The sequence below is a fragment of the Macrotis lagotis genome, chromosome 8 (genome assembly GCF_037893015.1).
Source record: "Macrotis lagotis isolate mMagLag1 chromosome 8, bilby.v1.9.chrom.fasta, whole genome shotgun sequence".
Classification (NCBI taxonomy): domain Eukaryota; kingdom Metazoa; phylum Chordata; class Mammalia; order Peramelemorphia; family Peramelidae; genus Macrotis; species Macrotis lagotis.
The window spans coordinates 189,728,941-189,756,019 of NC_133665.1; the positions used below are offsets into that span (position 1 = coordinate 189,728,941).

General features: G+C 46.5%; 1 protein-coding gene across 1 annotated transcript in view; it reads left to right on the plus strand.

Moving 5' to 3' along the window:
• Positions 1–6,788: 6,788 nt before the first annotated feature.
• The window catches only part of CDK13 (cyclin dependent kinase 13), a 105,410-nt gene continuing 85,119 nt past the window's right edge, over positions 6,789–27,079 (plus strand). The window contains exon 1 of the mRNA XM_074199218.1: positions 6,789–8,194. Coding sequence (XP_074055319.1) covers positions 6,789–8,194 — 1,406 coding nt within the window. The remainder of the gene's footprint in view (positions 8,195–27,079) is intronic.

The following is a 27,079-nucleotide window of genomic DNA, read 5'->3' on the forward strand; positions in this document are numbered from 1 at the left end:
TGGGTTGATAAAAATGCTGTGGGTCACCTTTAAAAACTCTGATCTGTACACTTTAAAATCTTAGAAACGGAATTCACAATCTATTTAAATCCTTTTAAACAAAGAATTTCAGTGGGGTTTTGAACTTTTTATTAAAAATATCATGTAGGGGCAGCTAGGTGGTGCAGTGGATAGAGCACTGGAGTTCAAATCTGGCCTCAGACACTTAATAATTACCTATCTGTGTGGCCTTGGGCAAGCCACTTAACCCCACTGCCTTGCAAAAACCTAAAAAACAAACAAAAATATCAGGTAACATCTTCAGATTAACTTGTAGGAACTGACTGACAAATAAGGCAGCTGGAACTCCAACAGCCAAATATCAGTAATAACCTTTGCATACTTTGTGGATAAGACAAAAATAACTATCATGATTTTTAACTAGCACAGTCAATGATATACTTTTCTCATATGAATCCAGATATCTTTGTAGCTATTTCCCATCCCTCTCCATATAATCTTTAAAACTAAGGACCAAAATAAAAGTGAACTTAGGAATATATTTTTAATTGCTGAATCACAAAGTGCTAAACCAAGATTTTAAAAAATAAGTATATTCATTCAATCCCTTTGCTCTTACTAAAAATATTTTCAGTTTATGAGTTTAATATATCCTTTTAGCTTTAATTCATTTTTAAACTTAAACTCTGAAACCAAAAAAGAAATCTTGGAAGACATAATTAAATGATTAATAAACACATGCAAATAATTAGAGGAAATGAAATCAGGGAAAAAATAGGAATTATAGTAGGATCTGAGTCTAGCTCCTAGTCCAGGGAGATGATGACATCAACACAAAAGATATGGAAGAAGTTTTGAATACTGGAAGAGTGAATGGTAGGAAGCATAGTTTAGATGGAAAAATAAATTCAGAAAAAAATCAGAAACTAATTTGTTAAGCTCAGCATTAGTTTCAGAAAATATCAAAAAATGATTCTATCTCAGGAAATCATCCAAAAAAATTTCCTAAAAGAACAAAAAGTAATGTTTGGCAAATATTAAGAATTCATGGAACTTTAATCAGAAATCTTCCCAAATAACGAAAGAGCTGAAATTTTAGAGTCAGGAAAGCACTACCTGTATCTTAGTTTATTAAATCCACAAAACAATCTTCTTAGTATCCTTATTCTATAGAAGAGGAAACTGAAAATAAAGTATGGAATTAGGACTAGGCCTCTAAATTCCCTTCTATTTCTAAAATTATGGTTCAATGATTACATGATGCCCCAAAAGGTAAAATGTCTTGCCCATATCCTCAAATTTCAAATACAAGGAAGAAATTCTTCACGTCAAAAGACTTGAAGACTGCCAGATAGTATTTTTCAAAAACATCAATTTGGGTTTCACAAGAATTTTTTTCAAAAATCAGCATTGATCAGGGGCAGCTAGGTGGCTAGTGGATAAAGCATTGGTCCTGGAGTCTGAAGTACCTGGGTTCAAATCCAGTCTCAGACACTTAATAATTACCTAGCTGTATGGCCTTGGGCAAGCCACTTAACCCCATTTGCCTTGCAAAAAAAAAAAAAACAAACCTAAAAAAAATCAGCACTGATCAAATAAATGGAAAAAAGGAGACATATAGTTAAAAAACTCGATTCCTGACACCAAATTTAGATTTCAGAAAATCTCAAGTTTTGTTTGGGGACAAAAAAAAAGGTGGATGGTTAAAAATTCTGAGGGTCAAGATTGTGAAAAAAAATGGAAGGGGCTCTAGGTAAAAAGCAGTCTAAAGCTAGGAACATTTAAGGTAATGTACTTTTCATTTATAATTATTTGTAATCTTACTGTAAGCCCCAGAGTGACTAAAATTTAGTATTGCATCATCATTTAATCAGTGAATGATGATACTGCCAGCTTAGAAAATACTGACTTGAATTTACAAATTAAGATTTGCCTTTTCCTCAAGCCAACTCTGTAGGGCAGAGAGGCAATATGACGCAACTGAGAGATGAGGTAATTTGCTCAGGGTTAAACAGAATCTGTGCATTGAAATTTTAGTGGGAGACAGACAGCATGAAAAACAGAAGAGGTAAAATAAATCTAAGTCCTTAATAAAAGATCATTCAGAGAGAGAGAGAGAGAGAGAGAGAGAGAGTACTAACTCAGAATGCAATGCCAAAGGGAACAAGTAAGAGGACCAGAAGGAAAAGTGCCAAATTGGGAAATGGGAAGGAGCTTTAGTGAGACAGATCCAGTAGTTTAAAAGAGAAATGTTGGTTTGTTTATTTAAGTTTAGTAAAGGATTAGAAATACTGCTCAAAACTATAGGGTACAGCAATGCATGCTCGGTACAAATAGCTAACAATGAATGCCCATATTAAGGAGAGAAAAGGATTCTTAGCTGATTCTGTAAGCGAAGCAATTAGCCAAAGTCAGGAAGATAAAGTAAAAGTAACGTTGAATAAAGGAGCTTATCAAAATGAGCAGAAATAAGACAGATCACACAAGAGGTGGAATTGAGCAAACTGTAAAAATACAGTAACATTTTTATAGAGCTTTAAGGTTTACAAAGTATTTTCTTTCTCACAGCCTTGGGAGACCAGGAGGGCAAGTCCCATTTAAGGTTTTGAAAAGTTAAGAAACTTGCTATTGCTTATATGCAGAGTTAACTGGAAGGCTTTCCTGTTCTAAACTCCTGATTTTCAAAACACTATTCTAGGAAATTCTCAGTGTCATAAGCTATTTCCATTGAAGGACCAATAATAAAAGAGAAAAAATTCAGACTATATGGATTAGATCAAGAACATTCTTATGGGTACAAACTAATAATAAAATCTTCAAAGACTAATGCTTAGTTTTGTGATAACTTGAAAATTCAAAAAGAAATGACTGAATGTGAAACATAAAATTCCCAAATTGACAAAGCAGAAAACAACTTGAAATGACCTATCTTAGGAGAAAAACTTCTATTAGTAAAAAGCAGCCTTTGGACTGTCTTAAAATTTCATTTTTAAATGCATAAAACACATAGGATTATAAAGGAAACTAATTATTTGAAAATAAAATTAGGTTCATGGAATTTTATATCCAGGCTAAGAAATGCTTGTTTTATAGGGTCTCAGTTACCAAGTTGGAAAGAAAGGATTCAAATAAACTTGACTAGTGCAGGTTCACTATATTGAACAGTAAAACCAAGTAATCACACTCTTTTGCTGTTGGCAGATATAAAGATAGAATACCAATCCATTCTTTACATAAAAGAAAACTATATGCCAATACCTTTAAAGAATACCAATGCAAAAGTATTAAAGTATTGGCCAAAATTCCTAAATACACAAAAACATTTATTCATTTTGACAAAGTGATAAATGAAATTAATGGGAACTGAAGTATACTTCTATGATGGAAAAACAATGTAAGAATTTGATCTGGACCTGTGATTTCGTCATTGGATTTTTTATAAAAATGAAAATGGAAGTTGTAAAGAAATCTTGAGAGCAAAAACTTCTTTCACTCAGGAAGAATAAGTCAACTCATTGCTTAACCCAAGTGAGTTGCCAATCTCTGGTTAAAGGTCTTTTATCCATAGTATTACAATGCCCCCTAATTATATCAATGTGAAAAAACACGAGTACATCAATAACTGCATAAAAGGTTGATGATAAAAATGCAACATCGAATTGTTAAAAAAAAAAAATTGGCTGTCCAGAGAAGAATTATGGAGATTGAACGAAGACCAAAGGCTATTACTTTTAATTTAGAAAAAATTATATTTTTTGTGATTTCGCTATCTCTTATACTTTATTTTTCTTCTTCAAGGATATGATTTCTCTCTCATCACATTCAATTGAGATCAATGTAAAGCATGGAAGCAATGTAAAGACTAACAGACTGCCTTCTGTGGGGGGGGGAAGTGAGATTGGGGGGAAAATTGTGAAACTCAAAAATCTTTCTAAAACAAAACAAAAAATTGGGTGATTCTCTATGTAAAGCATGTGAATAGAATGATTTTTTTCCTTAAAGTAGATGACCTGCTTTTATCCAGTACTTCTCTTAACATGCCACTGTTCCTTCCTGGCCTTACAGAACTTTCAATGGAGCGGTTGCCCACTGTCACAACTCCTGTCTAGCATAATTCCAGGAATGTCAGTTCTAGCAATGAGACATGAAAAAGACCTGAGCCATGAAGTTAAACCTCTTCCCTTACAAATGAGGAAAAGACGGTCTGAGGTGAATTCATCTGCTCAAGGTCAACTGAGTTTAATAAACAGCAAAGCTGGGATGCAAAAAGCCTTGCTGCACTTTTACCTAGAATAAGTCAATAGAGCCTGGATCACAGGGCACAAACTTTGGAGAAGGCTCGACCTCTGTCCTGAGAGGGGGAGTTCCAATTTTAAAATATTCTTGAACTTGATTACAAGTAGTTTGTTCTTATGAACTTCATCCTGTGATAAGCCACGCCAATAGGCTGTTGCTTGCTTATGTTATCACAGATATTTAAAACAGCCCTTGAAAATTAGGTGGCTAAACTTTAACCTCAAAGATATATCTTATTAGGGAGGCTGAACGACTAATTATAGCTATGTGGCAGAGGTACACTTATTAAGTACTTTAGTTGTAGAACAAGGACAAGATTGTAGGTTTGGAAAAAACCAAGAGACAAACACCCTTTGAAAAAGGAGTACAAGATAATCAATCTTATCCAGAGAAACTGAGAAATATCGTTTCTACCTTACCAGTACACATACAGGCAAACTTTAAATTACTTTTGACAACAATAAAACCGAACACGTTATCTCCTACAGGTTTACAGGTCAAGTTCATGTGGCAAAAATGTTAATAGTTCACAAAGATTTGCGGCAAAAGCAATCAAAATATTCATGGTCTGGTATGGGAGGCGGGCTTACTGGAGAGGATTCTCTCAGGAGCTGTTCCCTTCTGGAAGTTAGAGGATTTTAAAGCCAGAAATATCAGATGGCAGACTCTCGATGTCTGTGGCAGCAGACGGGCCCAGTTTATGGGCTCTGACTTTGAGGTCTCCTTAGCTCGTCCCACAGACCCGATGGCTTGTTAACCTGCGGGCTTGTATGGGATCTGAAGGGCCCAATTCTGAGGACCCGAGGGGAAACCCTAGGCGGAGGGATCAGATCAAAAGCCCCCAAACTCTGGCAGAAGTCCCAAGCCCGAGCCTAGTTTCTCTAGGACGCTCATCCCGGGCCAAAAGTGACATCGATAAAGGGGTGTGAAAGAACACGGGAGGAAAGACAGCCAGCATCTCAGAATTGGGGAGGAAACGGGGCGCGCGGCCCGACTTCACAGAGAATCCCACAGGTCGCCGTCTCTCGGGGGAGGCCGCGCGAAGCCCCCAAGCGCCCCCAGGCCGCAGGGCCAGGCCCCGGGCCGCCCCGGCCTCCTGGAGCAGCCGCAGCCGCCGTGCGCTGCCCCGCGTCCTCTGCGGCCGCGGAACTTGCTGCTTTGCGGATTCCCAACCGAAAAGGCCCGGGCCCGGGGGCTGCGGGGGCCCTCGCGCTGGCCCGGGCCCGGGGGCTGCGGGGGCTGCGGGGGCCCTCCCGGAGCACCTACCCGCTCTCCTGGCCCAGGCCCGAGCGGCGGCAACGGGCGGTGCCGCAGGCCCAGGAGCAGGCGGAGGGGGCTCCCGGGGGGACGCGGCCCGGCCCGGCCCGGCCCGGGGGCGCCGCCACGGACTGGGGCGGGGGCAGGGGCAGCGCGCGAGGCCCAGCCTTCCGGAGGCCGAGCCGGGGCGGCCCCTGCTCCCCGCTGCGCGCCCGGCCCCGCCGGCCGTCCTCCCCGGGGGCTCGGGCGGGGCGGGCTCCGAGGGGAGGCCGCGGCCGCGGCGGCCGAGCCCCGGCCCGCTTCTCCTTCCCGTGAGGCTCCCGGCCCCCCTCCCCCCAACGCCTCGGAAGTGCGGCGACGTCGCCCGAGCCCTTCCGGCGCACGCACGAGGCGCGAGCACGCCGAGGGCGGCGACGCGGCGACCCCGGGGGCACCCGCTCGCCGCGCCGCCGCCGCCATTCATCTCCGCGTCGGAGTGGGAGCCGTGCGTGCGCGCTCCCGGCGCGGCGTGCGAGCCGAGCGCGCGCGCGCCGAGGGCAGGCGACGAGCGACAGGGGGGGAGGCCCGGCAGGTTCCAGCTCCCGCCCCCCCCCACCCCCCCCCCCACCCCGCGCTTTCCGCCTTCCTTTCTCCGGGACCAGGGGCCGGGCCGGGCTCCGGGCGGGGCCGGGAGGAGGAAGCGGCCCCCGCCCCCCGCCGCGGCCCCGGGAAGCCCCGCCCCCCGCCGCCGGGCCGTCCGCACGCAGCCGCGCGCCCCGTCGCCGTGCGCGCGCCCGCCAGTCCCGCTGGGGCCGCTCCGTGCGCGAGGCTGCAGGCCGGGAGTTGTTGTCAGGCCCAGGCCTCCGAGGCCGCCGCCGCCGCCGCCGCCGCCGGGACCGGGCCGTGGGAGAGGCCGCCGCCGCCGCCGCCCGGGAGCGCGCGCGCGCGTGGGGCCGCCGCCGCCGCCGCCGCCGCCCGGAGAGCCCGAGGCCGCCCGGCCGGAGCCCAACGTCGGGGCGGGATGGAGTGAGGCGCCGGGGCCGCCGCCGCGCCACTTCCGCCTCGGGCGGCCCGAGCCCAGCCCAGCCGAGCCGCGGCCCGAGCCGGAGCCCGAGCCGCCGTCGTCGCTTCCGCGCGCGGGCATGGCCGCGGCCCGGGCCTGAGCCGGCGCCGGCCCAGCCGCCCAGGGAGCCCGAGGCCGCGCCCGCCCCGTCCGCCCGCCCGCCGCGCCCGGCCCCGCCGCCCCCCCCCCCCCCATGCCGAGCAGCGCGGACGCGGCCCTGGGCGGCGGCGGGGCCGGGGCCGGGCCCGGCCTGAGCTGGGCCGAGAAGAAGCTGGAGGAGCGCCGCAAGCGCCGGCGCTTCCTGTCCCCGCAGCAGCCGCCGCTGCTCCTGCCGCTGCTGCAGCCGCAGCTCCTGCCGCCGCCCCCGCCGCCGCCGCCGCCGCAGCCGCCGCCCTCGCTGCTGTTCCTGGCGGCCCCGGGCCCGGCCGCCGCCGCAGCCGCCGCCGCCGCGGCCTCCTCGTCCTCCTCCTGCTGCTTCGGCCCGGGGCCGGGGCCGGGGCCGCCGGGGCTCGAGCTCAAGCGGCTGCCCAGGGGGAAGAGGCGCGCCGCGGCCCGGCAGAAGCGGCGCCGCGGGGCCCGCGCCGGGCAGGAGGCCGAGCGGCGCCGCCTCTTCGCGCCGCAGCCCCCGCCGCCGCCGCTCCCGCCGCCGCCGCCGCCGCCGCCGCAGCAGCCGCCGCCGCCCTCGCCCTCGCAGCCGCCGCCGCCGCCGCCGCCGCCGCCGCCGCCGCCGCGCCGGCCGCAGGACGGGGGCGCCGGGCCCGGGGCCGCCAGCCCGCCCGCCGCCGACTACGACGACGTGAGCTCCCAGTCGGAGCCGGGCCTGGGGCCGCCGGCCGCGGGGCCCGGGGGCGGCGGCGGCGGCGGCGGGAGCGGCGGAGGAGGCGGCGGCGGCGCGGCCAGCCCGGCCTCGTCGCCCGGGGCCCCGGCGCGGCGCGGGGACGGCTCGTCCGAGCGCCGGCCGCGCCGGGAGCACCGGGGCGGCGGCGGCGGGAGCGGCGGGGGCGGCGGCAGCGGCGGCGGCGGCGGCGGCGGGAGCCGCAGCAAGGAGCGGCACCGCGAGCACCGGCGGCGGGACGCGCAGCGCGCCGGGGCCGGCGAGGCCTCGGCCAAGTCCCGCGGCCGCCACGGCCACGGCGACGACCGCGCGTCCGAGGCCTCGGCCAAGGGCGGCGGCGGCGGCGGCGGGAGCGGCGGCGGGGGGCGCCGCAAGAGCGCGTCGGGCGCGTCGGGCCGCAAGGAGCGGGACTCGAAGGCGCACCGCAGCCGGACCAAGGCGGCCAAGGAGCCGCCCTCGGCCTACAAGGAGCCGCCGCGGGCCTACCGCGACGACAAGAGCGAGCCCAAGGCCTACCGGCGCCGCCGCTCGCCCAGCCCGGCCCGCGAGGACGGCGCCCCGCGCGGCCGCAAGTCCCCGGGCAGCCCGGCGGGCGGCGGCAGCCCCTACTCGCGGCGCGGCCCGCGCTCGCCCAGCCCCTACGGCCGCCGCCGCTCGCCCAGCTACAGCCGCCACAGCTCGTACGAGCGCGGGGCCGACGTGTCGCCCGGGCCCTACGGCGGGAGCTGGCGCCGCTCGCGGAGCCCCTACAGCCCGGCCGTCAGGTGGGTGCCGCGCGGGGGCGCGGGGCGGGGGCGCGGGGTTTGGTGTCCGGTGCCCGGGGGCGCGGGGTTTGGTGTCCGGTGCCCGGGGGGCGCGGGGTTTGGTGTCCGGTGCCCGGGGGCGCGGGGTTTGGTGTCCGGTGCCCGGGGGCGCGGGGTTTGGTGCCCGGGACCCCAGCCGGCAGAGCCCGGGGCCCCTGACTTGTGGGGACTTTGGCAAGGCTGCAGCCCGCCTCGGGGCGCAGAGAGTGCAGGGCAGAGGGAGCGGGGCACAAGCCTGAGCAGCCAGCTCGAGGTTGGCAAGGGGCATCACGGGCACGCGTGCTGCGCCAACAGCCTCGGGCACGTGCCCCATGCCTGAGGAGTCTTCGAAGCCCGGCCTTGCTGGGTTAGCATAGAGGGCCACAGCCCTTAGGAGAGGGGGAGAACACCCCATTGTGAGCTAGGGGGTACAGCCAGAAAGCAGCCTTGGAAATACCCGGGGGCTCCAGAGACCGAGGCTAAGAAGTTACAGAAAGGGAAGGCTGACGCCGCAGGTGGGCGCCTGGGCCCGGTGTCTTGAGCTCAGACGTGAAGGCATGGCTAAAGGAAGGTCTGGATGGCTGGGCTTGGATGAGTGCTTTGCTTGACATTGGAGTTGTTGGCACCTCCTTGACCTCCTAAGGATCTGTGGACTTCTCTCCTTCCCCAGATCCCTAAGCAGGAATCTCCCAGATCTCTGCTTCATCTGCTGACTTGTGAACGTTGTCTAGACAGGATGCTGGAGACAAAACTTGCACTCTTCTCCAGTGCTGCCTCCCACCCCTGGCAGCATGGCAAGGCCTCTTGAATCTTCTCTCCCTGCTCTCTCTTGGAGGGGTGGGAGGTACGTGACCAATAGAGGCATACATACTGTTTGATGGGGAAGACAAAGGCTGCCTGGAGGAGCAGGAACTCCCCGACCCTTCCCCTTCCCTTTCTCTTGGTTCTAGAGCACAGCTGAGCTTACTGTCCAGGGAGAACCTGTTCCTGTCTGAGTGTTGACTCCTCTTCTCTTCCTTGCCTTGCATTACTGCCTGGGGCTCGTCCTCTGGGCGCTTCAAGTTAAAGGCATCCAAAATCCAATTCATTATCTGCCCCTCGAATCTGGTCTTTATTCCTTCTTATTTCAGGAAACTGCTCTTTCTTAAGGAACCAGATCTGAAAGCCCATTATCAGTCTTCATCTTTTCCAGTCACTACTACTATCCTTCCCTCCTAGAACTTTTCTTCTCTGGTTCTTCTCCGTTTTCCCTCCATAGTTCTTGTTTGTCTGGCTTCTCTTTTAGTTTCCTTGGCTGTACTTTCTCAGAGGCCCATCCTCGGTGATATCTTTGTCCCCTTCTTTCTCTACTCTCAATGACCTCATTAGTCTCATGAGTTGAAATTTCATCACTGGAGCTGATTCCCAGATGCACATGCTCAACCTTGGTTCCACTCTGCTCTGAGTTCTAATTTCTTTTAGCCAACTACTGTTGAGTGTTTTCAAATTTCAAATTCACCATATCCAGAGCAAAACTCATTCTATTCCTCACCCAAACCCATCTCTCTTCCAAACTCCCCAGTTTTTCTTGAGGGTGTTGCCATCCTTCCAGTTTCATGACTTCAGCCTCACCGTGTCCTCTTACATACTCGTTCTTCTCCTACATAACTGGTCAGCTGTTAAATCTTGTCATTTCTAGGAATGACACAGCTTTACGAACATCTCTCCTTGAGTTACTAACTTTTGGGGAGGGGTGTCCTTTTGGGGTTTTTTTTTTTTTGACATTTTGATATCTATATCTCACTAGCTAATTGATTTCCTTGACAGGCCTGTGGTTTTATACCTTTAAAAGCATGCTGAGAAGGGGTCCATGACACAACCGTCGTTGGGAACCTCTAAGGATCAGATAGGGACTCTTCTGTTTGACACATCAAGTCCTTATAACTTTTCTCCAGCTTACCATTCCAAGCTTATCTTGCATTTCTTGTCATGTTCCCAAAGCCACACTGGACTTCTGGCTGGCAGTCTTTGAGCCTGGATTTTGTTTTCTCCTTAGCTCAGAAGACTCTTAGTGTTCTCAGGGGCTTTCAGAGTTTTGCCTAAATACTACCTTCTACACGTAAGGCTTCTTTCCCCCCGCCCCACTTCCTTTATTACATTCTATCTATTCTGAATATACTTTGTTTATCCTTGTGGTCTCCCAGTGGAACCTAATCTGCCTTAGGTCCTCGAGCCTAGTCCTGTCACTGACCTGGAGCAGCTGCTTAACAAGTGATTGTTGAGTGAAGGACGCTGCTGTTCCTTATCCCCCGGCCTGGACTCTGGGCCTCTTCCATGTTGAGGGTTTGGAATGCTAGACCACATGATCCTTACAATCTGTCCTCACCAGTCTTATGTTAACCTCCCTAATGAGCAGCCTTTTACTTCTTGCCCCATGGAAAAACCTTCCAACTAGCCTTCCTGCCTCCCATCTGGTTCATTCTAACCTTGCACTATTGCCCAAGTAAATTTAATATGGTATGGCCCATTTAGAGAGTTGCACCAGCCTACTTTGCTATTTGAAGGCCTTCATTAGCGAGATCTAGCCCCTTTTCAACTTTTTTATGCATTGGTCCACAAATTCTTTTCGTTGTCTGGGCTCAAGTTCCCAGAATCTCAGTTCTTGATAGGGGCTTCAGAGGCCAAAATCTGAATGAGAATCTTCTACATAGCATTCCAGACTGCAAGTGGCCATCTACCCTTTGCTTTTCTTAATTCTGGTGGCCCCATTTGACCTGATGTTAGCTTTATTTGGTAGGCATTTCCTTACCTGTCTCACCATTTGGAGAAAGTTTTTCTCTCCCCCCATCATCCTCATCCCCATTGTTCCTGGTTCTCTGGGGAGCCGAGAACAGAATGTCCTTGTTCCCTCCCACCTTGCCCCTTTTGACTTCTTTGTGAAGTCCCTTAAGCCTGGCCTCGGTGTCACCCTTGCCTCCTCACTTTCACTCCATGTATCGAGTTCATCTCCAAATCTAGGTCTCGTTCGCACTGTATACTTTCTTTCCTCACATAGCCACGGCGGTCCACCCCCAGTGGGTGACTGCAGATTGTGGAGTCAGTAAGGTGTTAGTGAAGACTTTTGCGACCTGGCTGTGGCTTTTCTCCATTTATCCCCAGACCACAGGAAATTGTCACCTCAGTATTTTCACAGCTTTTACTGTTTCCTCCTCCAGCTCTATCCAAGAATACATGAGAATTGGAAGTGGGTTTGTATTGATGAAAACTCCTACTTCTGGGTGACTCTGGTCAAGTCACTTTGTAGTTGGCAAAAGGCTGTGTATACAATAGACACTAGATAAATGCTTAAAAAAACTCTTACCTACTTTTTATATAATAATGCTGGTTAATGTTTATGTAACACTTTGTAAGTGTGAGGCTGGTATTCAAGGTTTTACAATGATCTCATCTGATCCTGGCTACAATCTGGAGAAGTAGGGGCTGTTATTCCCATTTTGCTGAGGAAACTAAGGCAAACAGATTAAATGGCTTGCTCAGGGTCATTTAATTCGTGCATGTCTGAGGTCTGGTTTGCACCTGGGTCTTCCTGACCCCAGGCCCATGACTCTTTCCATTGTGTCTCCTCACTGCAACATTCAGAACCGACCCAGATTTTGTTTAGCAGCCTCAGGATTATAGAATCTTCAAGCTGGTCTAATCCTGCTGGGAGGGGGGCACATCCCTGAAACTGCTTGGAAGGTTCCACTGTTGGAGACCCCTGGGGGCAGCATTAATACTCATTAGGCAGATACTGGGTTGTGAGTAGCTGGGCCTACCAGACAGACACCTAGTGGTCTGCCCTTCCTCTCTGCCCAGACTTGGCTGTGATGACTTGTCTGCTTCCTTATGAAAAGACCAAAGGGACTATTACTATGTGAGTTTCTTGAAGGTAGGAAGGCTTTTGCTTTTCTTCAGGATCCCCAGAGATTTGACTGCACAGAGTGAATGCTTGAAGGATTGCCCTGAAAGGGTTGGCACTGACCAAGGACTGTGGCTGGGTTGGGGTGGGACTCTTCTGATGCAGCCGGTCCAGACCTGTGCCCAAGGTTTGAGAGTTGGACAGGAGGAGGAAGGAAGGAAGGATTGGGTTTTACTCTGCAGGCATTCAGGGGCAGAGGCAGTAGTAGAAGGGGTGGAGCTGGACAAGGAATGGCATTGTCATTTGGGGCAGGGCTACTTCTGGTCCCTTTTGTTGCCAAGGCTGAGTGGTCTTAGCTTGCCTGCCTGCCTGCATCCTTCTCAGGTGATTCTTCCACCTGCAGTGAAGGTTGTCCTGGATGGACCAGCTGGAATGCCTCCACCTCTGCACTTGTATCTCCAGGAATTCCTTATCCTCTGACCAGTGCTGAGCCTGACACGGGTCAGTGTGGGTCAGTATTTGTGGGAGTAGTTGATTGGAATTACAGTTGGTTGGCCTTCATTAAGCACCTGCTGTGTGCAAGACCCAGGCCCTCCGCTAGGTTCTGGGTAAAGATTAGACATGAGTGTACTGAAGATCTCAAGCAGGTCTTCTCTTCTCTTTGGTGCCTGTGAAACTATGTTTCGCTAGTTTTAATAAAATATCTTTCTCTTGTGTGTTTTTTTTTTTTTGTTTGTTTGTTTGTTTGCAAGGCAATGGGTTAAGTGATTTGCCCAAGATCACACAGCTGGGCAGTTACTAAGTGTCCTCCTGACTCCAGGACTGGTGCTCTATCCACTGCGCCACGTAACTGCCCCTCTTTCTCTACCTCTTTATGACATTAAATATTACTATACCCCCCCCCCCCAAAAAAAAGGATAGACATAGAGTGACTTGACTATATGGTCAAAGTGAACTGAAAGACTCCAGATTTAACTAATTAGGCAGGGAGGAAGGAGACAGCCACTTGGTCTGTGAGTCTCTCCAATTGCCAAGGACCCCCTGAAATCCTCTAGCTATTCGGCACGTTGGTGTCAGCCCCAGGGGGGGCACATTCTTTCCTCTTAGAAATCTTTGCCATCTCTGGCTCTCCCAGGTTATCATTAGAGAGCAGGGGCTGATTGTAGGACTGAATCTATGGTGAAAAAGCTATTGCTGTTGGGGAAGATGAGTTTATTGTGGAGTAGGGGAGCTAGTGATTGTAGCCAAATTCTGAGATGTAGGGAAGCTGACTGGCTGCCCTCATTAGGAGGGGGCAGCTGCCAAGATCCTGCTCCCATATGCTTTTGTTTCTACCTTGTTGAGTAGTGGATTGGGGAATGGTGTTCTGCCAACACAATTCATCTTCATTTGGAGGTGAACCCAAGGGGAGTCTGTTATTCACAATGAAGTGAGAGAAGAGGTGGAAGATTTTCTTGAGGAATCAAGGAACTTGGGGAAATTGGAGGGACAATTACTTCATCGTTCTTACCATTAAGGTGGCATCTGTGAGTGTGGGAAAATGAATCCAGAACCTTTCTCATTGTTCCAGCTGACATTGTTAGGTACAAGGGGAAAGAACTGAAACCTCAAGACTCCAACCTGGTTTGGGTCTGCTCTGTCCATCAACAAGGGAACTGCAGGAACATGAACGAGGGGTCCCATACTGTTTCTTGAGAGTGACATAACTTCCTGCCGTTGCAGGACTATGATACCATTAGGGCCATGGAGGTCACATGGATTCCATGATCATGGGCAGTAATACTGGCCTATATCATGAGATTTCTGAGATGAGACTGCCAGAATTTCAGACCTCAAGAACTACAGGCGAGCCTAAAGGCCAGTGGTCCGGCTATCTGCTTTTCTAGGTGAGGAAACTTAGGCTAAATGCTAGAATGACTCTGCAGAGGTCAAATAAGTAGAAAAAATCAGAGGCGGAATCGGAACCCAGAGCTCTTGTTGCTGAATCAGGATCTTAGGATCTGGCTGTTGGGGCATGCTCTTGGAACCACCCAGGGAGCTTCCTAAGAGACAGAAGTCCTGAATGAAAATATTAGCTCCACTTTACATTGGGCTTTAAAATCTGACCTAACAACCACTCTTTGAAACAGTCCCCATTTTGAGATTGAAAGATTTGACTTGCTCCTCGTGGTCACTGCTACTATGAGTCTATAGCAAGCTTGGGGAAACCTCTTGTTTGCCATCGTCGTCTGGTGTTGCTAGGGCAATCGCAGGTGGGACTTGAAATCCAACAATTTTAGTAGCATTTTAGGGGTGAATTAATTAACTGTTTGATCCAGTATAGTCCATGAATGATGTTATAAATATCCAAATGGTGTTTGGCAGGAAAAAGTTTCTCTATCTGAAGTCTGAACGTTGCATTGGAAGCCAGGTGTCCTGACGATGTCCCTCACTTTTCCTACTAGGCTGTGATTGACTATATAGAGCTCCCCATCAGAGAAAGATCCTAACCTTTCTCTGGGGTTAAAGGAACATGTGATCCTGAGAGAATCTACCTTCTTTTCAGAAAGGATCTTTTGGCACTGTATGGTCTCTGAATTCTCCCTTTCCCTTTTCCATTCTTAAATCCAGTGTTGAAAAAAAAAATTTCCATTTCTGAATTCTCTTCATTCCCCTCCTCCTCCCAACCCACTTGAAAAGGGTTCCAATTCCACTTGAAAAGGCAAGAAAAACAGAATTCATTACAAATAACGTATAGTTATACAGCATAGATGTCCACATTGGCTTTGTCCAAAAAAGAAAAGAAAAAAGTTTGCTAAAGTTTGTATTCTGGGTCCATTAGTTTCCAATCTGGAGGTGGACTTGAGTTCTTTGGAATCGCGGTTGATCATTGTGTTGATTAGAGTATTAAGTCTTTCAGAGTTCATTAGAATCACTTTCCTGGTTCTGATCACTTCTTTTTGCATCAGTTCATATAAGTCTTCCCAGGTTTTTCTGAAATCCTATCCTTCATTTCTTACAGCACAATTACATTCTACCACGTGTGTGTATATACATACATATACATACATACATACATATTATATATATATATATATATATGCATGCCTTAAGTTATTTGGCCATTCCCCAATTGGTGAACTTCCTCTTTCCAGTTCTTTGCCTCCACAAAAAAGAGTTACTATAAATTTTTTTTGTACATGGCTCTTTTTCCTTTCTCCTTGCTCTTTGGAGTATAACTGTAGTAGTAGTAGTAGTAGTGGTGGTGGTGGTGGTGGTGGTGGTGGTGGTGGTGGTGGTGGTGGTGGTGGTGGTGGTGGTGGTGGTGGTGTTGCTGGATAAAAGATGGATATGGTTTATTAGCTTTTTGAGTGTAGAACAGCTCTATGAGCAGGGTTTTAGGGTCCCTGTTTTACCCATATCCCCTCAAGCTTTTGTTCTTTTCTGACATCTTAACCAATTTGATGGGTTTGAGGTGATTTTTGGTTTGCATTTTTGCAATAATCATTTAGAACATTTTTTTTTTCATATGGCTGTTGATAGTTTTGATTTTCTTTCCTTTGAAACCTTTGTATTTACTTCCCTTGATCATTTGGAGAATGGCTTCTATTCTTCTAAATTTGACCCAGTTCCCTAAATATCTTAGAAATGTGATTTCTGATTTTCAAAAGGCAACTTGGAATGGAGCTCCTCACCTGTGTTTCCTGCAGTATTTTTGGCAGTAGGCACAAAGGAACCTAACTTAGTGTTTTGGTGTCCTAAGACACATTGGAATTATATTGAGCTAACCTCCAAACCCTAAGAACTCTGGAAACATTAGAATTAGGTGCTATTTATTCCTGAGTTAGTCCTTCATAGGTCCCATTTTTGTGGATCGCCTGTAGATAGTCTTTGTTACCACAGGCATCTTCACTGGAGATGATGGACACATCATCCCTCCCACCCCAAAAGTCCACAGGTTTGAAGATACTCCCTGGGGGCCGGGTCACGGGTAGAGTTGAGGAGAGTGGGTAGAAACTTGGACAGACTATTTTGTCTGTGGTTGGTCCTGGCTTCCAGTATAACTGAGGTTACTTGAAACGTCTTCACTGTCCCCTTACTCTAATCCTTCCTCCACTCTACTGCCAGGTCTATTTTTTAACAAATGTTGGACTGATCCTGTTACCTTTTCACACAGAGATCCTTAGTGGTTCCCTTCCACTTGTAGGATCTAATACACAAATCTTCTGGCATTTAAATTGTTTTCTTGTGATCTCTACTCCCAGTCTATCGGCATCTTCTCACATTGATGCTCTTTCTGAGGAGGTTGACATCGTGTATCTCCAGGGGCCCAGAATGCTACTCCCCACTTCCCTTCTGACTCCATTCAGATGTAGTTTTGACTTGAGGCCTTGCCCAGATGACCCATCTATCCACTCTGGGTAGAGTTTCTGTTGTTCTTACACACACACACACACACACACACACACACACACACACACACGTTGACTCCCTCCTTAGGATACATACAGCTGGAGGACAGGATCTCTTTTCTCACCTTTCTTCTTCACACTCCCAGCTCTCAGCCCGGATCCTGGCTCATGTTAAGAACTTAATAAATGCTGGGGGCTTTTTGCAACTCCTTTAAATTCCCTGTAAAATGAAGGGTTTGCTCTGGAGACTTTCTGAGGGTTCTTTTCACTCTAGATTCTGTCACCTGTTGGCCTCTTCCCTTGAACCCTTGCCCAGAGCTTGGGCCACTGCATTCCCTGGGGTGTGCCCTCTGCAGTAAGCTCAGCTGATTCCTCCTGTCTGTTCCTCATGGCTTCTTTGGGGTGAAGTGTTGAGAGGGACCAGAAGGGGTTTCTTGTCCTGGCTGGGCTCCAAGGCCGGCCTTGCTTTGGACTCTGTTTCTGAAGATCCATCCTGGTGGTGGCTGGTTCAGTGGGAGATCCCTCATTGGAGATGGAACCTGGCAGGCTTCGATCAGCCCTCCCAGAGCTCCATCAGAAGTCCTGGTCCCAGAAGCTGCTCAGAGGGCTGTTCCCTTGATGGATTTGGATAGCTTGGTTAGCTTGTTGAAAACTTCCTGCCTCCTGTAGGAAGCTCTCTGGAGGCCTTGGCCAGAAGGCTTCCTGCTCTCCAATGTCTCTTTTGGACTCTGCTGCTGCTGCCGCCACCTTTACCTGCCTCCACCTTTACTTGCTTCTCTCTCCTTTAATCCAGATGCATCGGACAGCCGCCAACCTCCAGGCCATTCTCCTTAGAGTTCAGCTTTTCCTCTCCATTCCAACTGCTGACCTCAGAGACTGTGGCACACACCCTCCTCTGACCTCCACTTGTGCAGCGCATTCCCTTGAACAGATGTTCTATTTCCATATTCAGGAACCGTGAAATTTCTTCATCTGATCATAATCTTTTGGGGGAAATCTAGGTGTTTGGTATTTTGGGGCTTTTTTTGCAGATATCTTTTTTAAAATCATAAGATTTTTTTTTCTCCCAGTATATCCCACCCCCAAGAGAACCAACCAGTATAGCATCATTTTTTGAAGGAAAAAAAGAGATACCTGATGATAAGTGTTCCACACTGGGGGCCTCTGCCCTCCATAAAGAAGTGGGCCACATTTGTTTCTTATATTTTATGGTGTTATTTCCATTCAGATTTCTGGAAGTCACTGGGCGCTGTTTTCTTGTCTCTGCTGACGACGTCAGATCACGTTTTTGTGTGCCTCTGTGTTTACCAGTTTGATCATAGCGTACACGCAGCAGTATTGCTGACTTATTTGGGGGTGCTACTCCCCACCCCCCCGTCAATGAGCATCCAGTTTGTCCCAGTTATAGGTGACCAGAAAAGGACTTTTCTCATTGTCTTGGTGTCTGTGGAGTTGTTTGATCTCCCTGCTTCCTCTTGGGGCATAAGCCTGCTGTGGGTCTTCAGGGCCAAAAAAGGCTTCTGCTATAGTCTCTTGATTGGAAGCTCCAGTGACATTGCAGGCATGTGCCTATCCTCGGTGCTCCAGGTGGGGCCTTTTGGATGAGCAAGCTTATCTCTGAGGTGTGGTTTGAAGTGTTCTCTCATATGATTACTGGCTAATTTGGATTCTTCTTGGGCACTGCTTGTTCACATCCACTGGCTATTGCTATTGGTCTGTCTCCCTGCTTCATGAGCCTTAGCCTTGTTCCTCTCCATCTCTTACCTGCTTCTTTCCCATGCTGTTAACTTCTGTTCTGGCTACAGTTTTGACCTTTTTTCTTTCTCTACATTTTTTGTTCAATGCTTAGTCTATTTCTATCTGTCATGTCTTCCTAAGCCCAAACCCTCGATTAGGATGCGACACATGCTACTCTTACTCCTCTGCTGGGTCACCTATACATTTATGATTACTAATTTCAACTGAGTTCTGTCTCTAGCAAGGCAGTCCTTTTACATTTCACTAGTTGACTCATTAGCTCACTTATTACAGTGGCGATTCTAACTCAAACTTTACTTCTCCCTTCACTCTCTCTAATAAAGATGTTTTGGTGGGGGAAAAAATGATTGAGGTCATGTGCTTTCTTCTCCCCTTCTCATCTCTTGTTGGTCTGTCTCCTGGGAAGGGGTCAACCTTCTTGTCAAGGCAAACTCTTATAGATGCACACTTACATCTCTCTTGTCCAGTAGATTTGTCCTCTATCCCTAATCTTGAGGCTTTCCTTCTCTGCAGATTGCCTCTTTCCTGACAATCCATCCTTACCGAATACACTCCATCCAGTGCCATCGTGACCTGTGTCTTTTCTCCTCCTTTTCTTGTCCGGACTCCTTGAGGAAGCTCTCTGCAATCTGCGGCTCAGCTTCCTTTCCTCTCACTCTCTTCTAAACTCTCTGCAGCCTGATTTCTCACTTTGCCTTTAACTAAAACTGCTTACCTCAATGTTACCCTTGTCCTTTTGTTTGCCAAATCTTAGGCCTTTTTCTGCATCCTTGACTTTGTGGCCTTTGATATACTATCTCAGGTTTCATGACACTACTCCTAGTTTTTTTTCTCCTTCTTTCTGATTGCTCCTTTTCAGTCTCTTCTGCTGGAGCTTCCCCTAGGTTATGTCCACTAATGGTGGGTGCCCCCTAGGCTTAGCTCTTGGCCACCATCTTTTCTTCTTCTATGCTATCTTACTTAGGGATCTCATCAACTTACCAATGGAGTTAACATCCCTAGACTGAGGATCTTCAGATAATGTTTCCAGATATAACCTCTCTCCTGAACTCCAGGCTCTGAATACAATAGGATATTTGGATTTGGAGGTCTTAGAGACATCTCAAACCCAACATGTTCAAAACTGAAATTATCTTTTCCTCAAAGCTTTCCCTTTGTCTTCATTTCCTTATTACTGTTAATCTTCATATCATCTCAGACTCCCAGACACATAAGCTTGCAACTTAGGTTTCATCTTCTCTTTCTCTTTTGCATTCAACCCACATCATCCAATCTACTGTCAAGTCTTTTCTAGCTCCACAGCATTTCATATATGTCACCTTTTCTGTGCTCTCAGCCTCTAGTCATCTTTTCATACCAGGACGATTGGAGTTGCCTTCCACTTGGCCTTTTGGCCTCTGGTCTCTCCCCAGTCTAATCTGTTCTCCACCCAGTTCCTAAAGTGATCTTCTCATGTGTCACCTCCCTAACTGAGGGAAGTCTAGAGGACGAAATCCTTCATTTGACCTCCGATGCCCTTAGGCTGTATTTGAACCCTTCTACATCCTTGATGATTTGGCACCACCCACCCACCTCTTCACTGGCTGGCTGCCAGGCCTGGCCCTATGGGACTGCCTCTTTTAAGGGTCTCGACCTGGCGTGTATCTTGAGTGTGAATGGGAAGCCTGGTTTTGCTTCTCTCATCTTTAAGTAGACAGCTCTTCATGTCCTTGAGTGCTGCTGTCATCTTTCCTCTAATTCTTCTCTAGATTGAAAGATTCCAAGTTCTTTCAAGGGATCTGCCTGTGATGGGCTTTCTGTTCTGGAGACTTGACAGATTATCAGAGCCGCGCTGATGCCAGGGACTCTGCTCAGCACTGTACAATCAGGATCATTTAATTCTCGCAACCATTCTTGGAGGGCAGTGCTTCTGTTATTGCCATTTTGCAATTGAGGAAATGGAGCGAAACAGGTTACATGACTGGCCCAAGATCACACACCTCGTAGCTGTCTGAGGTTTTCCTAACTCCAGGACCAGCACTCTTATCACTGTGCCACCTGATTCCCAAATCAAATGAGATAATTAATTGTAAGTAGATGCTATATAAATATTAGCTAATATCATCGTGTGATCATGATGTGCCTAATGTCTAATAACACTGATGTATGGTAGGAACTCTTTATATCTGGATGCTATGGCTCTCATTGTAGCCTAAAATTGCATTTACTAGCTGCTGATTTATTTTGAGTTTGTAATCTAGCAAATCTCCCCCCCCCCCCTTTTAAAAGAAAACTTGTTTACCTGTCACACTTTCCCCATCTTGTGTTTGTGAAGTTGATTTCTTTAACTAAAGTGTAAGATTTCACATTAACTATGTTACAGTTCATTTTAATTGATTCATTTCAGTCCTCTTTCCTCTAAAGCTATGGTTAAACTCTGCAAGATCTCTAGGGGGAGATGTCTTCCACTGTAGGTCATGAGGACAATTAAAGCTAGCTATGTAGATTTGAAATTCTTGGCTATATAGAAAACGAAATGAGCTCTTGGGAGAAAATAAAATTACTGAGAGAAGAATGGGAAAAGGGTGCTCTACTCTGGAGATTCACAAAGAGATCTGAGTGGGATCTCTGAGGCAGAATGCCCTGGGGCAGGTGCTCTAAGAGGTCTAACTCTTAAAGGCATGGGATCTTGACTCATCTTATTTGGACAACTCTTACTTGGACGGTATTGTCATATTCCGACCTTAAGAATTGTCCTGTCCACTGACTCCCCCCCTTTCTTAGAACCATCCAAACCCTGTAGGCTGAGGAACTTGGTCCTTGCTTGTCTTTGTCCTTCAGAAAACCAGGGTACTTAGTGAGGGCTCATTTACAACCTTGTCTGAGGGTCAAAACCTGTGTGCTTCATATGCTTTCTTACCTTTTAGGGAATTTGTAGAGTTACAGATACTCAAACCCTCAAATCTAGTTGAGTAATTGAAAAACATGTCAACTTTGGTTTGGACCTTTGGGGTTCCAAGTTGGGGTAAAAGTTAGGAAGGACTCAGTCTGTATTTCTTTTGGGGATTTTTGGCTGATGCTGCATAATCCAGCCATTGTTTGGGACTCCCTGAAGGTCACCTTCTATTCCTTGTCCCACTGGGCCTGTTGCCTGGAACTGTATGCTGCACCTGCCTATTCCCTATCTGGACTCCAGTTCCCTTGCCTCTTTGGTTCTGGTCAGTCGGTGAAGTGTGCCACCCCATTGTATTAGCAATCTTTCCAGTCCTGGCTGGCCAGATCTCCTGATCGATCAGGACAGAGATGGTGGTCTTGCAGAGTTCTTGGAAAAGAATTAGAAATCTGTCTTGCTCACAGAGCTAGTATTATTTATTAAGATGAAAAGTAATAATGCCCTGTCATGACGACAGTGCCCTTGTTGCCATTGCCATCAACAGCTAGTTCCCCCACCTTTGATAGTTAGAATTGTTGAACCAGGTGGCGGGACATGGATATGGATCAAGATACAACCTAAAAACTTTTTATCTTTTACTTATTTCATTGTTTATAAAATTTATTTTGAAGGCATCTTGAAAGTTCTTCCACAATAAAAGTATTTTGGAGAAAGAAAATGAAGTAGACTCAAATTCCAAATTTTTCAGTCTTGAGTACCAAAAATAACTTTTTAAATGGTCAACAAAAAGTCTCCTGTTTCCTATTAAAAACTAGCAAATAAGATTGTCAAGATACAGTAGTAACTGAAAATGAACAATTATCCATTAAGAACTATTTTGCTAAGACAAAGAAAAAGGAAAACCTCTATCAGTCTTGCCTAACTTTTGGTCACATGATGTCACCAGAAAAACACTGATGTTGCTAGTAGAGTAGAACCTCTACTAACCAAAAGCTGGAAGTCATAGAAGGTTGGGTTTGCCCAACTCTTGAGAAATGGCTGAAACAATGCTGGTGTGTAAGTGCAGTGGAACAATATGGCACCATAAAAAATGGTAACTGTTTCAGTGAAATCTGGCCAACATCTTTATGAAGAACCAGAAGAACTATTTTTACGGTACTGGCTATAAAGAAAATAATTTTGAAAGACAATGAGCATCCCAGGGGACTAATAATGAGGAAAACTTACTTTCCTCTAACCGAACCTTTTATAAAAAAGGAATCAACACTGGAAAATGACCTTCCCAACCAGGGATGGCTTTTATGTGAATGTTATCTAGGCCTAGTACACTTGCAGTTTTAGAGTTTGAGAGATGACTGTATTTCTTTCTCTTTTTTTTTTTTAAGTTTGTTTTATTTTTGTTTTTTAGTTCTACATTCTCTTCCTATCTTCCCTCCCTTCCCAACTCAAAGAGCAGGCAAGAACCTTGAGACCTATTTTACATTTACAGTCATGCAAAACATTTCCACATTAGGCATGGTGTGGTGGAAGGCACTCGGTCTCAATCGGGAAGTGGAGAGCATTGGATAGCACCAGTTCTTTGCAGTTGTGATGTATTGTGCTGATTAGAGCAGCTGAGTCTTTCACAATTGATTGTTGTTACACCATTGTTGGTACTCTGTAGATGGTTCTCCTGGTTCTTCTCCCTTCACTTTGTATCATCAGCTCATCCAGATCTTCTCAGATTTTTGTGAACTTATCTGCTTCTAGCTGACCCAATCCTAAAGAACTCCAGAACTGTGTAGGCTGGAATTTTCATATTCACTTTTATCACTGGGATCCTGCCCAGGATGCCAAATTGAACTGAGCTGTTTTCCAGTTAACATTAAACAGACAATCTAATTCTTCTCTAGATCTCCCTTTAAGTCTCTGGGCAAGTATGATATGAATACTATTATGGTGAACTTTAAGGTGAACTAAATAGAAACCAATGACTTCATGAGACCACCCTGCTTCTCCTGTTCAACTCTTAGAATCCCAACTGGGATGGTTGATTTTGAACTGGAAGGAAATTAGGGTTCACTGAGTCCAGCCAAAAGGATGAAAGGAGTGTCAGAGAGTCTGATTCTCTCATGCATCCTGTTAATCTCTCCTGCCTTTTGGTGAGCTGCAACTTTAATCCTTCGGACACCAGCATTGCCTAATTTTTGGTCACAGAATGTCACCAGAAAAACACTGATGTTGCTATTATAGGTCTTTTGTTTCATGGCAAATCTCCAGGGCATTCAAAACAGTCCTCAGTTTTCCACTGGCAGTCCAACTAGCTCTGCTTTTCATTTGTTCTGGGCCCAGCTCCTCAGCCCTCTGCGGTGTCTGTCCAGGGCCTCTGGGCCTGATGGATGAGTTCTACTGCAAGATGGTCTGGCCAGCTGACTGGCGTGAGCCACCTTGGTTTTTCATGGCTTGAGTTGGGTAATATGCTTGAGTGATTAAGGACTTCATTTAGGATGCTTTGCAGTGTTCAAGGGGTTAATTGAGTCAGCACAGTGGTACCTGCAAACACCAATGCCAGGAGGACCGAATCAGATGAACTTGTTCTTCTGTATTTTCTATGACAATAATAAAATATCATTGAGCGGCATTCATCTGTCTTAAGTTTTAATTGATAGTGATAATCAGAGGATCTTTCAAGGGCTCTAGTAGGATTTTCACATATGAATGGGGCACTCTTTCATGTCTTAGCATAGTCTATGACTCATACCTGCAGAAACTTCTAGAAAATCCAGGTCTTCTGATTATGCCCAAACACACTTTTTGCCTCCCCCCCCCCTCCTTAATTCAAAATACTCATCAGCCCTGGATTCATGTTCTTTCATTGCCCTTGTGACCACTTTAGTGATCCAGAGGGGAGAGACTTGAATCAGAGAGAACAGGTTAGGAAATTGATGCAACAGTGCAGGGGAGAGGTGATGAATGAGTAGTGAGTATGGGTGCAATGAAGAGAGGATGGATGTGAAGGATATTGTGGGGATAGGAACCACCAAGGTTTGGCAACTGACCACTGACTTTGTGGGCTGAAGGAGAGGTAACAGTTGAGGATGACCTCAAAGTTATAAAATTAGGTAACTGGAAGATGATGGTATCCTTGACAACTAGCTATAGGGGAAGGTCGCAGCAGAAGTGGGTTTAGGGAGAAACATTACGAGTTCTGTTTTAGACACAATAAGTTTGACACTCTGATGGGACATCTATTTTGATTGGATTTGGAATTTGAGAGAGAGCAGAAGATACAGATTTGTGAAGAGATAATTGAGCAATTCATGGGAATTGAGTATCAAGAACAGAAAAATAGATCCACTTTTCTGGGTGATTATTCAGCAAAGAATGAGATCATAACCAAGAGAGAGTAGCATCAGTAAAATCCAGAGAAAAGAGACTATTCAGGAGGGAGAGCCTGGTCATCAGTGTAAGAGGTTACAGAAAAATCAAGAAGAACAAGAAAAAGTTAAGAAAAGACCATGAAATTCTGTGATAAAGAGATCAGTCTTTCCTGATTTTGAAGAGAGCTACTTTCTCACCTCTGATAATTCATTCCTGCCAGCCTGATTATATAGTGTGTTTTGTGAGAGCTGTGTGTGTGTGTGTGTGATTGCTATCATCTCTGCCTATTATTTTATTGAGGTTCTTTTTTATCAGTATTCCATAGAGAATAATTTTTTTTTCCTGTTTTGACTGCTTGGTTTAAGTATCAGGACCATATATGTATCATAGAAGGAATTTGGTAGGACTTCTTTACCTATTTTTTCAAATAATTTGTATAATATTTGAATTAACTGTTCTTTAAATGGTAGTATTTGTTTCTAATTTATGGTTTATTTTTCTAAAGTAGGGCTGTTTTAAGTATTCTGTTTCCTTTCCTGTTAATAAATAAAACTAAGGACTGGTTTAAAAATAAAACAAAATAGGGGTGGCTAGGTAGCACCAGCCCTGGAGTCAGGAGTACCTGAGTTCAAATCCAGCCTCAGACACTTAATAATTACCTAGCTGTGTGGCCTTGGGCAAGTCACTTAACCCCATTGCCTTGCAAAAACCTAAAAAAACCTTTTTCTATTTAAAAAATAAAACAAAATAGATAAGCAATTCACTAATAAAAAAACAAATTACCAATACAGTAGTAAAAATGGGGAAAAAAAGAATTACCAACAAATAAGAAACACAGTTAAGAACTATTTTGCCTAACTGTATGTTAATATAGTTGATAATCTAAGTGAAAAAATTTAAAATATGAATTGCTCAGATTAATAGGAAAGTAAATATATTATAATTTTTTTGTTTCCTTTAACTCATTTAACTTTTCCTCTTAAAAATTTAGATACCATATCTTTTGATACATATGTTCAGTATTGGTATGCATTGTATTTAGGATGGTACCTTTTAACAAAATGTAGTTTCCCTGTTTATCTCCTTTAATTAGGAGTGTCTCTGCATTTTTCAGAGATCATGATTTTTAGTCTTACCTTTTCCCACTACCACTAAACTGAAATTTAATAGATTTTTCTCAGTGCCTCTATTTTAACTCTGTATCTTTTATTCCATGTGTATTTGCTGTAGAATTTTTTATTGGATTCTGATTTCTAATTCATTTTACTGCCCTCTTACCTTTTATGGGCAAGCTCATCCCATTCACAAAATTGTGATTATTGTAGATTTCCTTCTGTCTTTTCATATGCTTTTCTTCTCTTTTTTTTCTCTCTCCCCTCTTAAAGAGTCTTAATTTTGTTTCTGACTGATGTCTCCCTTAAGCCTACCTTCCCTCTTAGCTTATTCTTGTTCCCTTAACCTCTTTTGCTCCCATTTCCCTATTAGATAGGAGGTATTACTATACCGGTTGTGAGTGTATTCTTCTGTCCTGAAACAGTCCAGATGAGAGCAAGGTTTAAGTGTCTCCTGATCCCCTCCTGCTGCTCTGTAAATTCCTTACCCCAGTCATCCTTCCCTTTCTTGTCTTTGTATTCTTACTTTGAGCTCATCCAAATAGAGTGGAATCAACCCTTGGCTCTTGAAGTAAAACCTTTCTTCTGATGATAGTCCAGGTCTCATGGCCCATCCCCTAAATGGTACATATAAGACTGTAGCAGTAAGAGCTAATATTGACATGGTGCTTCCTGTGGAAGGAAAGTCGGTGAACTGGGTCCGTGATTGAAAGCTCAGGATCGACTCTAGGGACTGGGGCTCGACTCCTAAGGAAGGTCTGAAGGAAGGCCATTCCCATGATTGGTCCTTCCAGAGGCAGGCCAAGACGAGTCACTTGCTGGGACTTGCTCAGTGCTGATGACCTGCCCTTGATGCTGTCAGTATGGGAGGGGGTGAAGCAAGAACCTCTCAGAGCAGCCAGACCTTCACCAGGAGTACTGTAGGTTAGGAGTCAGGTCCTGGGGTGACTTCGTCTGGGAAAAAGAAGTGGACTGAGGGCTTGCCCAGCATTGCATTCCCCTTGCTCGAATAGCTTTAAGATTGTGACATGCTCCCAATCACTAGACTGGTTGGCATTACTGAAGGGGATGGCTAGTAGTACTAGACACTGTGCTAAAGGGCTTTACAATCATTGTCTCATTTCCTTCTCACAATGACCTGGGGAAGGAGGAGCTGTGAGGATTCTCATGAGACAGATGTGGAAACTGAGAAATGACTTGCCCAGTGTTATACAACTAATTAGTGTCCAAGGCAGGATTTGAACTCGTCTTCCTAAAAATGTTTCATTTTAATTATAAAATTCCTGGGAGTTTTCATTTCAGGAGGTAACTGGTGATTTTTTTTTTCAATTTGTGCTTTGTCTTCTTATTCTCAGATATCTGGGCAATTTTTATTTATGATTTCTTAAAGTATGGTGTCTAGGGTTTTCTTTTTTGTTCTTGTTCATGGTTTTCAGGTAATCTAGTGATTCTTAATTTATGTCTCAGATCTATTTTCAAGTCATATACGTTTCACAT